This window comes from Zalophus californianus, chromosome 13 (genome assembly GCF_009762305.2).
Source record: "Zalophus californianus isolate mZalCal1 chromosome 13, mZalCal1.pri.v2, whole genome shotgun sequence".
Lineage (NCBI taxonomy): Eukaryota > Metazoa > Chordata > Mammalia > Carnivora > Otariidae > Zalophus > Zalophus californianus.
Genome location: NC_045607.1, coordinates 35857770 through 35875691, shown reverse-complemented (window position 1 = coordinate 35875691; position 17922 = coordinate 35857770). Strand labels below are relative to the sequence as shown.

Below are 17922 nucleotides of genomic sequence, written 5' to 3'. Positions count from 1 at the left end.
TAAGCATAAGGTCCTGAAAGAAAAGATGTATGATTTTGCAAAGAGGAAATCAGACTAGCCTAGTTTAATTTCCTTTCAAAGACTGGGACAAGCCACACTGATGGTAGTAACAGTATGAGTATAAAATTTGAGCAAGGCCTTTGATCTCAGATAAGAGAAAGGGATGCTTTGCTAGTATAATACATTACTTACTACTATGCAACCTGAGGTCTTCTATGACTCCTGTTTTCTTTTGCCATTACTCTGACCTAACCAGTTGTAAAATATTGTTATGAAAACTCACCTTCTGGAAGCCTTCAGAAACAGGGTTGATATTGACTAGAAAACATGAGGAGCTTCCTTGAACTCTAAATTTTTATTTTTCTCTTTAAGATCAGATTGTGTGGAGATTCTCAAGAAATGTGGGGACCAGCACAAATTCCCTGAAGACCACACAGCTGAAAGTATTTGTGAGCTTCTGTCACCTACAGATGACCTAGAGAATTGTATACCTTTGGATACATACCTAAGTAAGTACTTTGTTTTTTTAGATTTCAAATATTTCTCCCTTTCATCTCTGCCCTTCATGTTTGCTTTGGATGAACATCTATCTCTTGAGAATGTGTGGTTTAATTATACTATCTCAATTGCAGACTCTTATCTTATTCGCTTGGTCTTTTTGGCCCTGGAAAGAATTGTCATCTTAAAATATATAGGCCCAAGTGACTATCTTATCAGTCTGAGGAAGTGATGAACTATCGTCAATCAGGAATTCTAAGCAGTGAATCTGGGACAAGCATCTTAGATAATAGCTCCATATCATTGCTGTCCCCTTGCCATGATTTGACCAGGAAGTGGAATTTCCCCAGGGAATCTTCAGCTTTTTGTCCTGAGAATATTAGTGTACCTGAGCCAGGCATTGGCTTAGACTGACCCACCAAATAGGCAGTAAGGAATGACGGTCTGGGTTAGTACATGAAAATGGAACTTTTGTCTCTGCCACAGTATTCCTGCCAAGAGCTAGAAGAATAAGTTGGTGTCTCATTGAGGGATCCTGGAGCTGAGTTTCTCAGCAGGAGGTGACCCTGTGTGGTGGAAACCAGAGAGAGGACGAGTAGAACTCATACACACCGAGTATGTAGTTAGGGTAGCGCAAGTGTCTGTGCTGCCACCAGGGGGCGTTAGTGCCCCGAGCTGGCTGGAAAGGCAGACTGAATTCACCTCCTACTTGCTTTGTTTTCCTGTGTCAGATAGGACTAAGTTCTACTGCAAATAACAGAAGAACAAGGAAAAGTAAAGGAAAGCCCAGAAATAAACAGTCCAGGGCTATTATAGTGGTTCTACCATCCAGAGTCCAGGCTCCTTTTGCTTTCTGCACTGTCCTTAGTGCTTGGCTTCCATCTCAAGGTTACTTGAGGTACTTTATTATCACAACATGCCTCCTAGAATTCTAGCCGCCATATTCTAGTGTAAGGGAAAACCACCCGAACTGTAAGGGAAATGGAGAAAGATGATCTTTTTAACTGTGGGCCCATTGTCACACTATTATTAGTAAGCAGGAAGAGAAGAGTGGATGCTAGATTTGCAGCTAGTGATATCAACCACATTTTCTTAAGGCCAACAAACTGTGTCCCTCAGCCTTTATGACCAGTATAGTGAAAAAAAAGAGCATTAGACTAGAGTATAGGCCTCTGTGACTTTGGACAGATCACCTTTTTGCAGCCTCAGCTTCCCTGTTTATAAAGGATTGGGCTGGATGAGATGAACTCCAAGAATACTTATACCTTTATTAGCCCTACAGTCTGAGTCTGGCCTAAACTCAAGTAAGCAAAGCTAATGTAGTCACAAGCCTAGACTCTATTAGAGCAGTGAAATATATGTGTAGAAGGAAAAAAAGTTAAATGTTTTTGTTTGAATTTTAATACTCTCTTTAAATATCACATATACTTTATATTAAGTGAGACTCTTCCATGGTCATTATTTCACAAGTTGACAAATATAATCATGGTACAGGACCCATCTTACCTTAGTGAATTATTATAGTTTATGGTAAAATGTGCCAAGTTATTCCTCTCAGCCATAAGCACGTGTTTGACCACCCTACCATCCCTTTATACTACTTACTACTTATCATTAGGTGACTTTTTTATTTATACACACAGAGACACATATGCACATGCATACCCCCGGTCTATTTATTGTCTATTTCCCAAATAAAATGTAACTTCTACATTAGGGATTTGTCAGTTTTGTTCACTACTGTATCTCCAGTGCTCAGAACCTTGTCTAGCGTATCGTAGGTACCCAGTAAATAAACAAGTGAATGAATGTATGTATGTGTATGCTAAATTCACAAATGATCAGAGCATCTGTGTGTTTTAATAGTTTACTAGAATCAGGCCTTACTTTCTAGTCATGAGCTCTCCATTTATTCTAGCCATAATTAATTCAGATAATTTACAGATCTCTCTTACCTTTTTGGGTTGGTTAAACTGATCTGTGTTTGGTTTTTCAGGGCCAAGTACTTTGGGTAACATTGTAGAAGAAGTCACTCATCCCTGTAACCCAAATCCTTGCCCTGCTAATGAGCTCTGTGAGGTAAACCGGAAGGGGTGTCCATCTGGAGATCCCTGCCTTCCATTCTCTTGTGTGCAAGGTAAGAGGTAGATGGGTGTGGGTGTGGGGTGAGGGGTATGGATTTGTGTTTCTGTATAGGGATTATCTTTGGAGTGAGCTCACAATGGACTTTATTTTCTAAGTTATGTTTTTCTGTAACATTTGAGGTTTTCCCAATAAACCTGTGTTAGTTATATAGGCAGGAGAAAACAAAGACAAATGTAATTTTAATTATCATTTAGATTGTAAACTGATTCTCATGAAGAGTTACAGGGTTCTTGACAACAAAAGGAAAGAAAACCTTGAGCCTGTTTTTTATACATTCTCTTCCATGTTGTGATGTTTAAGAAAGTGTACTGCACATTGTTCATGTTTTTTTCTTTTCTTTCCTTTAGTTATATGGAGAAAAGGCATACTCAGTGGGATGTGCAATTATCTCCATGAGCTTAATGTTTTATTGGGATGCATATGATTTTAAGACTGATTTTTTTTAATTTTTTTAATTTTTATTTTCTTTTAAGATTTTATTTATTTATTTATTTGACAGAGGGAGACACAGTGAGAGAGGGAACACAAGCAGGGGGAGTGGGAGAGGGAGAAGCAGGCTTCCTGCCGAGCAGGGAGTCCGATGCGGGGCTTGATCCCAGGACCCTGGGATCATGACCTGAGCCGGAGGCAGATGCTTAATGACTGAGCCACCCAGGCGTCCCTGGTTTTTTTTTTTTTTTTTTTTAATGCAGGAGGCCTCTTGAATAAGAAATGTTTATCCCAGTGAATTTTGATAGTCTTTATCTCTTCTGTTGTACAGTGTGGCAACATTTTGCTTCTTTTTATCTACTTCCCAATTGAAAATGTTTCTTTGTCATGTTAAAATCACCATGTAAAAATATCTATGAAGTAAAAAGGAATAGAAGATTAAATTAAATAAGCATGATGTCTCAAAGGATCATCTATAATATTTGTATAATACCAGAATATATCAACTATAGAGTCAATATAAATCTTGTTAAAATTGGAAATGAATGGGTTTTCCTTAAGCCCAATCAAGTATTCAACTTTTCTTTGAATTTACAATATGCTTGTATTCCATCACTAAAAGTTTTCCTGATCAAGAGTATTCTAAAAAACATTGGGCACGTGGGTGGCTGTCGTTAAAAGTCTGCCTTCGGCTCAGGTCATGATCCCAGTGTCCCGGGATCGAGCCCCACATCAGGCTCCCTGCTCAGTGGGAAGCCTGCTTCTCCCTCTCCCACTCCCCCTGCTTGTGTTCCCTCTCTCACTGTGTCTCTCTCTGTCAAAAAAATAAATAAAATCTTTTAAAAATAAATAAAAAATATTGTCGGTTTCCATAGTCCATTTTTTAAATATCTGTGATTTTTTAATATCCTTGATAAGCCCAAAGCAATAAAAAAATATATCTTATAGCATTTTTTACTGAACTATAGCTAACTTTGGGGTATAGGTCTATAATCACCACTATCTCACAGAACATGGAATTTTTCATTTGAGAGGATATGTTTTGGTCAGTGAACCAAATCAGTTCGTTAGCTGAGTGAAAGTTCTATCACATAATTTTTAGGAGCCACAGAATACCTATGAGACTTATGTAAAATATATCTAATGTCATAAAACAATGTCATAGAACAATACCATCTCCCTCAGCTTATTTTTGTTTCTACAGGTTGCAAATTGGGAGAAGCCTCTGATTTCATCGTCCGTCAAGGGACACTAATCCAGGTGCCATCATCTGCTGGGGAAGTTGGTTGTTACAAAATTTGCTCATGTGGACAAAGTGGACTCTTGGAAAACTGTATGGAGATGCACTGTATAGATCTTCAGAAGTCCTGCATTGTTGGAGGAAAAAGAAAAAGTGAGTCTTGAGCTGTATTTATTTGCTTTTTGTTTTTAATATGAGATTAGTTATCTTAACTTTGTAGGAAGAACATTGGATAGATTACCACCGAAGAGTAAAGTCTACAAATCAGATCCTCCAGGGCAGTATTTCCTAAACTGTACTCTACAGGACACTAGTACTTCTAAGGAACCCTCTTAGGAGCCTCCTTAAGAAGGGACTAATAGCTAATAACAATTAATTAATACTTACTGAATTTTTAATTGTGTGCCAAGCACTATGCTAAGTCTTGGCCTGTATTATCTCATGTGAGCCTCCCAGTTGTTCTTTGAATTCAGTATTGTTGTGAGGAAGCTGATGCTCAGACAGGTTACCCAGCTAGTAAGTGACCAAAACAGAATTCAGTCCCAGGCCTGTCTGACTCCAAAGCCCTTGCCCTCCACAGGCAAGGACACAGGTATGCTCCTTCCCATCCCTTCCTCCACTGTCTCTTTACCAGAAGTAAAAGACAGAGTTTGACATCGTGGAAAGTGAACTGGAGGATGGGAACTACACTGTTGACTAGGCCTTGGGATAGAGCACATGAAGACCTGCCACCCTTTGATGCCCTCTCTATAAGTCTCAGGGTCTTGCTTTCTCACTGCATCCTTAGCCGCGTTTTGCTTATAGCCCTAATGACCATTCATGTCAATATACGACCTCAAAAACTGTGGGGAAAAAAACTACTTTTGAGAATGTACTCCCTGACAGCTCTTCACTCTGCTACCCTCACCCCTACATTACCCCATACGTATCGACCAGGGTAGTTCTGCTTTCATATGCCTCTTGGTTTACTCTTCTGTGTGAGATCTTATTTGAAAGAAGGGTGTTTTTGGCGAGAAAGAGCCTGCAAGTGTCTGCCCTAGACCAACAAATCAGGTATTCATTTTTTTTAAAGATTTTATTTATTGGGCGCCTGGGTGGCTCAGTTGGTTAGGCAACTGCCTTCGGCTCAGGTCATGATCCTGGAGTCCTGGGATCGAGTCCCGCATCGGGCTCCCTGCTCGGCGGGGAGTCTGCTTCTCCCTCTGACCATCTTCCCTCTCGTGCTCTCTGTGTCTCATTCTCTCTCTCTCAAATAAATAAAATCTTAAAAAAAATAATAAAAAAATAAAACCAAACAATTAAAAAAAAAGATTTTATTTATTTATTTGAAAGAGAATGGGAGCACGAGCAGCAGGGAGGGGCAGAGGTAGAGGGAGAAGCAGACTCTCCACTGAGCAGGGAGCCAACTTGGGACTCCATCCCAGGACCCTGGGATCATGACCTGAGCCCGAAGGCAGATGCTTAACTGACTGAGCCACCCAGGCCCCCCTAGGTATTCATTTTTTAATCCATATTCTACTTAGCCAAAATGTAATATAGGTACCTTGTATCACACAGTATCTGAGGATAAACAAATTCATTCCTTCCATAGACTTCCACTGATTAAATGCCTACTCTTTACAGAAGAACATACTAGCGCTTTGTGGGGCTAAAACTGGGATGAGGGATTGAGATCATGCTGTACGTGATCAGATGGGGGAGAATTAGAGCTAAAAAAGGAACAGACCAAGTGCTCTTCAAGGACCTAGTCATTCCTGCCAGGGCATCAGGGGAGTCTTCAATTCAAAGATGGCATCAGGGCTGATCTGAAGAGATGACTGAAGTTCCAGAGGAGGAGAGGAGCATGTGAGGCAAGAGGGGCAGCCAGAAACATTCTCAGAGATTAGGGAGCAGTCTGGTGAGACTAGCATGATGGCAGTTTGGAGAGAAATGGTGGGAGGTAAGTATGAAAATATAAATATTACAGATTTAATTTCTCAGTTTGTATATTCAGAAGTCATCTTTCAAGAATTTCTATTTTAAAACGTTTTATTTATTTTTTTAAAGATTTTATTTATTCATGAGAGACAGAGGGAAAGAGAGAGGGAGAGAAGCAGAGGGAGAAACAGCCTCCCAAGGAGCAGGGAGCCCGATGCGGGACTCGATCCAGTACCCTGGGATCATGACCTGAGCTGAAGGCAGATGCTTAACCATCTGAGCCACCCAGGCGCCCTATTTTAAAACGTTTTAAACGATTCAATTTTTAATGTATGATTTACTTATAAATGCATGAAATGGATCAACATTTTATTTCTCCTTTTCTTAGGTCACGGGACATCCTTTAATATTGACTGCAATATCTGTTCTTGTTTTGCTGGCAATTTGGTGTGTTCTACTCGCCTGTGCCTCAGTGAACACAGTTCAGAAGATGATCGTCGCACCTTCACAGGTAACCGTGGCCACCCAGAACCTTTCCTTAGCGGCCATCATCCCTTTGTGCCCATTTCCCTTCAAGACAGCTTCACTGGTCTTGCCATAACTGCAAATGTACACAGTAAAATAAACACATAATCTGAGAACAGGGTACTCGCCCTCTCTGGATCTGTTTCTTCCTCTGAATTGAAGGCATTAAACTAAATGGTTTCCTAGGACCCTTCCAGCACTAATAATCTGAAATTCCATGGGTTTTTAAAAAGATCAGGGCCAAGTGATGGGGACAGTTTTGGTTAAATGGAACTTTTCTATCTGCTAAAATACCGCATCCACCCCTACCGTTATGTTATAAAATGTATTTTCTAAGTTTGTTTGTGTTACAATGTTTTTCTCATCACCTTCTTCCCTGACCTGCCTTAGTTCATTAGGTAGAGACCCCTATAAGTAAGCTAGAGGTAGAAGAAGTAAAGAATGCTCCTTCCAATCTAGTGTTTAAAATCTAGAAGGTAGATATTTAAAGTCTGGCTTGGGGGATTTCTGGGATGTCAAAGGGTAATACCAAAAACAAGATAAAGACAAAGGTTGTAAACTAATCACGTAGGTTCCTTCCACTCTTCATCGCCTTAGGGAAGGGGAAGAATAAGAAGGTAACTTGGGAAATTACTGTAATTTTGAGACTTGGGCATTTCTATGAACATCTCTGAGTTGCGTTTGGACTGGGACAATATCTGAGTCCCAAGAAATGTGGTATACTTTGTGGCCAGTAAAATCTCCTTAGAGTCTGCTGGCTAAACAGTCATTACCTTAATCTATCCCAGGACATGAGGGGCTACACACCACAGGGAAAAAGGGTCCTTCTAGTTGTAAAGTTCATCTTCCAAGTACATTTAGGTGTAACTAAGTAAGTAAATAAGTAAATTAAATAAATAAGTAGTTTTCCACAAAAATCTTTAATTTACTCTTCATCCCCAATGGTTTTATGGTTTCTCTAAGCAGAACGAATTGCTCTCATCAAAGCAGAGCAGATAGAGGATAATAATAAGGATAACAACAACAACGATGGCAGTAAAGCATCAAGGTTGGTACTCAGGGTAGATAGAGGGTGGGGCGGGGTTAATCCTGTCTTCACTTGCCCAGCAGCCCTCTCTGCACTTCTGATTCCTGATTTCCTTTTTATTTCCAGTGGGCTGGAGGTACAAGGTCGGTAAATCCCTAATCTATTCTCTTCCCGCCCCTCTCCATGTGTCATACTAACTCCCGGGGAAAGACGAATCAACTTTGTGCTGCAGCCACAGGAAATGGAGTAAATTTAGGAGGCTACCTTTCTCCTCTTTACCCAGCACCAAGGGTATTTCAGATCTGGAGCAAAGCAGATCCCAGTAGATAGCAATAGACCGTGCTGTTGCTTCTCAAGAAAAGAGCATCGCATCTCATTGGCCTTTTTGCTTCCCGGAGCATAACCCAGCAGCATAAAGCATGGGAATGTCAAGAAAATAGTGTTCTTGATTGATTGCTTATAAACATTTTTAAGTCTCAAAATTACAGTAATTTCACAAGTTACTTTCTCATTCTTTTGTTATTACCCTTTAACATTCCAGAAATCCCCCAAGCCAGACTTAAGACATCTGAATTCTAGATTTATACACTAGATTGGGTGGAGCATTCTTTACTTTTCCTACCTATAGCTTTGTTTATATGGGTCTCCACCCCTGGGATCAAGGTCTGAAGGCCTCAATTAGCTGGCAATAAATGGAACAAAGGAAAGCCATTATGCAGACAAACAGCTTTTCAGAGCCTTGCCACCTTTAAAAGCACTATCAGAGATTGGAGGGATGCTTTTTCCTGACTTGATTCACAATTCTATTTTCCCTTGGGAGCTCCATGTTAATTAGGAAATATGATGGGCAGGGGAATGTACAAGTACCCATAACTGGGTGTGTGTCCTCTCCACAGGTCTGCCCTGTAACTGTGCAGATCAGTTCGTCCCCGTGTGTGGGCAGAATGGACGCACTTACCCCAGTGCCTGCCTTGCTCGCTGTGTGGGCCTCCAAGACCATCAGTTTGAGTTTGGATCATGCATCTCAAAGGATCCATGCAATCCTAATCCCTGCCCAAAAAACCAAAGGTAAATTAAATAGCTCCTTATCTTTTTCTTTTTTAAAAAAAAGTTTTTATTTTAATCACGTGCTCACCACCTGCTTCACCCATCCTCCCACCCACCTCTCCTCCAGTAACCATCAGTTTGTTCTCTGTAGTTGAGAGTCTATTTTTTGGTTTGTCTCTCTTTTTTGCCCCGTGTTTGTTTCTTAAATTCCACATCTGAGTAAAATCATATGATATTTGTCTTTCTCCGACTTATTTCACTTAGCATTATACTCTCTAGCTCAATCTATGTTGTTGGAAATGGAAAGATTTTATTGTTTTTTATGGCTGAATAATATTCCATTGTGTATATATGTACACCACATCTTCTTTATCCATTTGTCAATTGATGGACACTGGGCTGCTTCCATATCTTGGCTATTGTAAATAATGCTGCTATAAACATAGAGGTGCATGTATCCCTTTGAATGAGTGTTTTTGTATTTTTTGAGTAAACACCCAGTAGTACAATTGCTGGATCATAGGGTAGTTCTATTTTTAACTTTCTGAGGAAGCTCCATACTGTTTTCCACAGTGGCTGCACCAGTTTGCATTCCCACCAACAGTGCAAGAGGGTTCCTTTTTCTCTACATCCTCTACAACACTGGTTGTTTCTTGTGTTGATTTTAGCCATTCTGACAGGTGTGAGGTGATATCCCATTGTAATTTTGATTTGCATTTCCCTGATGATGAGTAATGAGCATCTTTTCATGTGTGTATTGGCCATCTGTAGGTCTTCTTTGGAGAAATGTCTGTTCATGTCTTCTATTTTTTAACTGGATTATTTGTTTTTTGGGTGTTGAGTTTTATAAGTTCTTTATGTATTTTGGATACTAACCCTTTATCAGATATGCCATTTGCAAATATCTTCTCCCATTCTGTAGGTTGCGTTTTAGTTTTGTTGATTGTTTCCTTTGCTGTGCAGAAGGTTTTTATTTTGATGTAGTCCAAATAATTTGTTTTTGCTTTTATTTCCCTTGCCTCAGGGGACCCATCTAGAAAAAGGTGGCTACAGCCGATGTCAGAGAAATTACTGCCTGTGTTCTCTTCTAGGATTTTTATGGTTTCAGGTCTTACATTTAGGTCTTTAATCCATTTCTAATTTATTTTTCTGTATTGTGTGAAAATGTGGTCCAGTTTCTTTCTCCTGCATGTTGCTGTCCAATTTTCACAACACCATTTGTTGAAGAGACTCTTTTTCCCATTGGATATTCTTTCCTGTGTTGTCAAAGATTAATTGACCATATAATTGTGCATTTACTTCTAGATTTTCTATTTATCGATCTATGTGTCTATTTTTGTGCCAGTACTATATTGTTTTGATTACTAACTTGAAGTCTAGAATTGTGATGCTTCTAGGTCTGCTTTGCTTTTCAAGATTGTTTTGGCTATTCAGAGTCTTTTGTGGTTCCATAAACATTTTAGGATTATTTGTTCTAGTTCTGTGGAAAATGCTACTGGTATTTTGATAGGGATTACATTAAATGTGTAGATTGCTTTGGTTAATATAGACATTTTAACAGTATTTGTTCTGCCAATCCATGAGCAGGGAATGTCTTTCCATTTCTTTGTGTCATCTTCAATTTCTTTCATCAGTGTTTTATAGTTTTCAGAGTACGGGTCTTTTACCTCTTTGGTTAGGTTTATTCCTAGACATTTTATTATTTTTGGTGTAATTGTAAGTGGGATTGTTTTCTTAATTTCTCTTTCTGCTACTTCATTATTGGTGTATAGAAATGCAACAGATTTCTGTAAATTGATTTTGTATCCTGGAACTTTATTGATTTTGTGTATCAGTTCTAGCAGTTTGTTGGCGGAGTCTTTCTGGTCTTCTATGTATAGTGTCATGTGATCTGCAAATAGTGAAAGTTTTTCTTCCTTCTGATTTAGATGCCTTTTATTTCCTTTTGTTGTCTGATTGTTGTGGCTAGGACTTCAGTACAATGTTGAATAAAAGTGATGAGAACAGTCATCCTTGTCTTTTTCCTGACCTTAGGGGAAAGGCTCTCAGTTTTTCCCCATTGAGGAGGATGTTGCTTTTATATGTTTTTCATATATGGCCATTACTATGTTGAGTTATGTTCCCTCTAAACCTTTGTTGAGGGTTTTTCTCATGAGTGGATGTTGTACTTTGTCAAATGCTTTTTCTGCATCTATTGAAATGGCCATATGGTTCTTATCCTTTCTGAGTGATGTGATGCATCATTTGATTGATTTACGAATAGTGAACCACCCTTGCAACTCAGGAATAAATCCCACTTAATCGTGGTGTATGAGTTTTTTAATGTATTGTTGGATTCGGTTTGCAAGTATTTTGTTGAGGGTTTTGCATCTATGTTCATCACAGACATTGGCCTGTAGTTCTCTTTTTGTGGTTTCTTTATCTGATTTTGGCATTAGGGTAGTGCTGGCCTCATAGAATGAATTTAGAAGATTTTTTTCCTTCCTTCTCTATTTTTTGAGATAGTTTGAGAAGAATAGGTATTAACTCCTCATTAAATGTTTGGTAGAATTCGCCTATGAAGCCATCTGGTCCTGAACTGTTCTTTGTTGGGAGTTTTAAATTACTGATTCAATTTCTTTGCTGGTAATCAGTCTGTTCAAATTTTCTATTTCTTCCTGTTTCAGTTTTGGTAGGTATATGTTTTTAAGAATCTATCCATTTCTGGGTTCTCCAATTTATTGGCATATCGTTTTTCATAATATTCTCATAATGGTTTGTATTTTTGTGGTGTTTATTGTTATTCCTCCTCTCTCACTTGTGATTTTATTTATTTGGGTCCCCTTTCTTTCTTGGTAAGTCTAGCTAGAGGTTTTTCAATATTATTGATCTTTTTTTAACTAGCTCCTGGTTTCATTGCTCTGTTGTATTGGTTTTTGTTTTTTTGTTTATTTTAGTTTTTATATAACTTATTTCTGCTCTGATCCTTATTTCCTTCCTTCTGCTGGTTTAGGTGTAAGATTAGGTTGTTTATCTGAGATTTTTCCTGCTTCTTGAGGTAAGCTTGTATTGCTATAAATTTCCCTCTTAGAACCGCTTTTGCTGTGTCCCAAAGGGTTTGGACCACTGTGTTTTCATTTACATTTGTTTCCATGTACTTTTTTATTTCTTCTTTTATTTCCTGATTGACCCATTTTTAGTAGTGCACATGAACCCCCATGCATTTGTGGTCTTTCCAGATTTTTTCTTGTGGTTAACTTCTAGTTTCATAGCATTGGGTCAGAAAAGACGTATGGTAAAACTTCAGTCTTTTTAAATTTGTTGAGGCTTGTTTTGTGGCCTGAGATGTGATCTATTCTGGAGAATGTTCCATCTGCACTTGAAAAGAATGTATTGTGCTTTTTTATGATGGAATGTTCTCAGTGTATTTGTTAAATTCATCTGGTCCAGTGTGTCATCAAAGCCATTGTTTCCTTGTTGATTTTCTGATTAGATGATCTGTCTATTGATTTCAGTGGGGTGTTTAAGTCCCCTACTTTGTATGATTATCAATTAGTTCCTTTATGTTTGTTATTAACTATTGTATGTATTTATATATGTATTAACTATTATATGTATAATTACAACTGTTTTATCTTCTTATTGGATTGTACCCTTTATTATTATATAGTGTCCTTCTTTGTCTCTTGTTACAGTCTTTGTTTTAAAGTCTATTTTGTCTGATATAAGTATTGTTACTCTGGCTTTTGACATCCATTTGCATGATAAATGTTTCTCTATCCCCTCACTTTGAATCTGCAGGTGTCTTTAGGTCTAAAATGAGTCTCTTATAGGCAGCATATAGATGGGTTGTTTTCTTATCCATTCTGTCAGCCTATGTCCTTTGATTGGAGCATTTAATTCATTTACATGCAAAGTAATTATTGATAGATATGTACTTATTGCCATTTATTGTGGTGCTTTCTGAAGATTTCCCTGATCTTTCTTGTCTTTCTCTCATTAGCTGGTTTTCTTTAATGATGTATTTGGATTTCTTTCTCTTTATTCTTTATTAGTGGTATCTGAATTGTGGTTACCATTAGGTTTGTATCTAACATTGTCACCATACAGCAGTCTATATTAAGTTGATGGTCATTTAAGTTTGAACTCATTCTTTACTCCTCTCCTCCCCACATTTTAGGTATGTGGTGTCATATATTACATCATTTTATTTTGTGAGTTCTTTGATTTTTTTACAGAAATACTCATTTTTTACTCCTTTTGTTTTTCCTGCCTTCATACTGTAATTTTTGGTCTTTACACTCAAAGAATACTCTTTAATATTTCTTGTATGGCTGGTTTAGTGGTCATGAACTCCTTTAGTTTTTGTTTGTCTGGGAAGCTCTACCTCTCCTTCTATTCTGAATGATAGCCTTGCTGGATAGAGTATTCTTGACTGCAAGTTTTTTTCCATTCAGCACTTTGAATATATTATGCCACTCCTTTCTGGCTTGGCAAGTTTCTACTGAAAAATCCAGTGATAGCCTTATGATGTTTCTTTCATATGTAACTGTCTTCTTTTGTCTTGTGGCTTTTAGTATTTTTTTCTTTATCACTGTGTTTTGCCATTTTAATTACAGTATGTCTTAGTGTGGATCTGCTTTTATTGATTTTGTTGGGGGTTCTCTGTGCCTCCTGGATCTAGATATCTGTTTCCTTCCCCAGATTAGAGAAATTTTCAGCTGTTATTTCTTCAAATAAATTCTCTGATCCCTTTTTCTCTCTTCTTCCTCTGGGACTCCTATAACATGAATGTAATTATGTTTGATGGAGTCACTGAGTTCCCTAAGTCTTTTCTCATTTTGTGTAATTCTCTTTTCTCTCTTTTGTTAAGGTTGATTACTTTCCATTACTCTGTCTTCTAGGTCATTAATTCATTCCTCTGCTTCTTCCAGCCTGCTGTTCATTCCATCAAGTGGGTTTTTCATTTCGTTTATTGAGCCCTTTATCTCTATGTTATTCCTTATCTCTGTGTTAAGTGTCTCACTAATGTCCTCCACTCTTTTCTCAAGTCCAGTGAGTATCCATCTGATCATTGCTTTAAATTATCCATCAGCATGTTATTTATGTCTGTTTTGCTTAGATCTCTGGCTGTGGACTTGTCCTATTCTTTCGTTTAGGACACATTTCTCTGTCTTCTCATTTTGTCTTAAGTCTCTGTGTGTTAGGAAAGTCAACTGCTTCCCCTGTTCTCTAATAAAAGCCTCGTTTCAAATGTTTAATAACTATTTGTTTTTCTATGTTGAGAGTAATGGCTTTATGAAGAAGTCCTGTAGTGCCCTGCAGTATAGTGTCCCCTGTTCCCTAGGGCCCGGTGCTCCTGGGAGTGTCTCCAGTGTGTGCTGCGTGTGCTCTGCTGTTGTGTCCTGACCACTTTGTCCTTCAGGCCAGTCATCCGCAGAGGCTCTCTACCTGTCGTGGGCAGTGTTTGATCCTGGCCTGAATGTGGGGCATTTTAACTAGGTGTGCTTGGGTCTGTTTGTGAAATGAGACTTGTCACCACTGCTACTAGAACCTAGGCTCTGCAAAACTCCCACATGGGGAGATGCAGTGTGAGCAGAGGTTTGGGCTAGTCTTCTGGAGGTGGGACCCTGCCACACTGGGACTCAGTCAGTTGTTACTGGAAGGGGCAGTTCTACCAGAACATGATGGGGTCGGGCTTGGTTTAAGCAAGTGAAGTAGCGAGTGTTGGTGCTGCACTGGTTCCTGAAGGTGGCCCTGTGCCTATGCTGAGAGGCGGGGGAGGGAAATGGTGCCTGCCAGCTCCTTTTTTCCCTGGAGGTGTCTCTGTGAATGCTGTCTCTCTGGGACACATTCTGAGATGAGTGAATAACCTCCCTACTGTGTGCCCCAGGTGCTCTTCAGATTGCTGTTTCCACACTGTATGTCTCTGAGCTGTTGGCCCTGCCTTTTCTTCAAGAGCAGCCCCAATGTCCTCTGAGCTCTCCCAGAGCCAAGCACACTGACCTTTAAAACTCCAGGCTTTAAGTCCCACTGGTTCCAAGAAGTCATGAAATTCAGGCCCTCTTGCTTTCCAAGCCAATTGTTATGGGGATTTGTTTTTCCCCATGCACTCCCCTGTGTGCTGGTTTGTCTCTCACCTTTCTCTGCAACTGTGACTGCCCCCCCACCACAGGGGCCATGATCCATTTCTCTTCTGAGCCATGTCTCTGCACTTCCTACCTTCTTCTTTACTTCTAGTTGTGGAGTTTGTTCTGCTAGTCTTCAGATCAATTTCCAGAGTATTTAGGATGGTTTGATAGTTATCTAGTGTATTTGTGAGATGAGGTGAGCCTAGGGTCTTCCTACTCTACTGCCATCTTCTCCAATCACTCCTCATCTTTTTCAACTGAAGACCACCACTTACTAAGCATCTATTGTCTACCAGACACTGAAATACAAAAATGAATTAAGAAGACCTCTGCCCTGAAGAGTTTGCAGTCTACAGGGAAAGAGCCATGTAAAGCTCCTTGATAACATGCTATGATTGGAGGCCCAGAAGTGGAGTTGAGGCAGCCTGGGAAAGCCTCTGGAGGATGTGATACTCAGCTAAGAAGACGAGGAGGAGATTGCCAGCAAGATTGACGGTGGAGGGTGGTGTTGGTGAAGGCAGAGAGAACAACAGGAGCAAAGATCTTGACTGCTAGAGATGAGGAAATAGCATGGTGTCTCGCAGGAGCTATAGCAGTTCTGTAAGACCAAAACAGAAAGTGTGAGGCACAAATGGTAGCAGACAAGATGAGAGAAATGGATGTATTCTTATTATAGGTATTTATGCCTGATAGTAATGGAAATTTTTTTCTACTTATCTACCTCCATTTTAGGGATTGGACATGAGAAATCTCTGGAAATGCAACTTCAGTTTTATGTGACATTATTTGTTTAGAGGTTCCTTCCTCTGCAGTTTCCTCATGAGCTCAGAGTACAGTGGATCTACCGTAATGATGGGTTTCTGTATATGGTAGCCACAGGGCAGGAGTCCTGCTGACTCTCTTAGATTTAGGCTTCTAGAACAGGGAGTTTTCACTAGCTGCCTCAGAGACCTGAACAGGACACATCCTTTTCTTGTAAAGGATATTGTGGAGAATAAGCAATTGCTTCTCCATCCTGAAAAACCTGATGCAGTATGGAGCAAGGGGAAGATTCTCACACATACTAAAAGAAATGACAAAGAGAATTGGTCACCCATTCTCACACATACTAAAAGAAATGGCAAAGAGAATTGGTCACCCATCTGGCAAAGCTTATACCATGAAAACTAAGCCCAAAAAGTTCCTATGGAAAGAAGACAGGATCCTGGGCATAAGAAATAAGCTGATAGAATGATATAGTTGTGTTGGGATGTGACTTCAGGGTTGTTTTGTTATTTGTTCATTTATTTTCTCTATTAGCTAACCCTTCTGAATAAGGTTGTTTTGCTCTTGTAATAAAACAATAAAATCTCAAAGTGGGAAGGTCATGCTGGGTATAATACAAAACCAATATAAAAAGAAAAGATTGAAAATTGCAGCTACAAGAAAATGAAAATTTTCTGCTTGGTAAGAAATGACAAACTGGAAAGAATATCACAGAGAAAGGGCTGATGTCCTTACAATATAAGGAGTCCCTACAAATCAACATGAAAAAATCAACAACCTAGTATCTGCTGGCCAGACAGAAGATATAGAGTACTATGATTCTGTAGGAGCTGGGAGTCACTAGATGGAGGGATCTTAGGTTTCTGAATCACTATGTGGAAATCCACCTGCTGAACACACAAATGGATTGTATTTGAACTTATATTAAAGTCCTGATACTTTGGGGTTTGTATACACTAGCTAGAGGTACTCTAATAAAAGCCTTTCAAATGTTTAATAACTTTGTTTTTCTATGTTTGTATCTTTGGTTCATTTTTCTATTAGGTTTTTTTATTTTTGCCCATTTTTATATTAGGTTGTTGATGAGGGTTGCTCTTGAGAAGCTTTCATAGGCCAGGTTTAAAAGTAACATTCACCTCTACTTCCAGCCACACTCCCGTCAGAACTCAATCATTTGGCCACAACTATTGCCAGGGAGCCTGGGAAATATAATCTAGATGTGTGCCCAGGAAGAAAATTAAATGAATTTGATGCACATCCAGCCAGTGTACCACAATGTTTCACCTTTCTCATATTAAGAGAAATGTAAATTAAATTAAAACTGCAACTGTAGGGGCACCTGGGTGGCTCAGTCGTTAAGCGTCTGCCTTCGGCCCAGGTCATGATCCCAGGGTCCTGGGATCAAGCCCTGCATCGGGCTCCCTGCTCTGCGGGAGGCCTGCTTCTCCCTCTCCCACTCCCCTTGCTTGTGTTCCCTCTCTCGCTATGTCTCTCTCTTGCTGTCAAATAGATAAATAAAAAATCTTAAAAAAAAAAAAACTACAACTATATACCATTTTCTTTCTACCAGATTGGCAAAGATAAAAATTTTGGTAACATAATGTAAGGAATCCACTCCCATACAAGAAGGGGGTTGAAGGGAAGGTTGGTACATCCTCTATGGAGGGCAATTTGTCCAAGCCTATCAAAATTTTACATGCACATACTCATGACTCAGCATATATAAATGTTTATACTTACATAAAAGATCTCGGGAAAACTAAACAAGAAATTGACAATAGCAGCTGTCTTGAGGGGCATGCGACGGCTGGGATGGAAGAGTAGGCGGTGACTTATTTTGCACTGTATACGATTTCCTATCTTTCCAATTTCACCATGGGCTTGTGTTATCTGTTCAAAAAAATAATTGTTTAAAAAATAGGAAGTTGTGTCCATTCATCAAATACCTACTGATGTACCAGCCATCTTTCTAAACACTAGGACACAGCACTAAGCAAGACAGAGTCCCTGCCCTGATCATGTTTAACTTAGCCCCTGGATTCTCAACTTTCCAATTGATCTTATTTCTCTATACTCAAATTGATAAAAGTTTTTCCTTCCAAAATTACCGAATGTCTCCTGATATTCTTGGTTCTCATCCCTTCCATGTTAATAGATAATGAAGTTCTAAATATTCTTTTCCATTGTTTTTTTCAAATGTCTTAAATTTCCAAAAAAAC

At 39.1% G+C, this 17922-nt stretch overlaps 1 protein-coding gene across 4 annotated transcripts in view; it reads left to right on the top strand.

Annotated features, from left to right (window-relative positions):
* Positions 1-17922, top strand: part of RECK (reversion inducing cysteine rich protein with kazal motifs) — a 71989-nt gene that overhangs the window by 46765 nt on the left and 7302 nt on the right. For all 4 annotated transcript variants that reach the window (XM_027615538.1, XM_027615539.1, XM_027615540.1 and 1 more), the window contains 5 exons: positions 373-509; positions 2495-2635; positions 4277-4465; positions 6618-6740; positions 8678-8849. In XM_027615538.1, coding sequence (XP_027471339.1) covers positions 373-509; positions 2495-2635; positions 4277-4465; positions 6618-6740; positions 8678-8849 — 762 coding nt within the window. The remainder of the gene's footprint in view (positions 1-372; positions 510-2494; positions 2636-4276; positions 4466-6617; positions 6741-8677; positions 8850-17922) is intronic.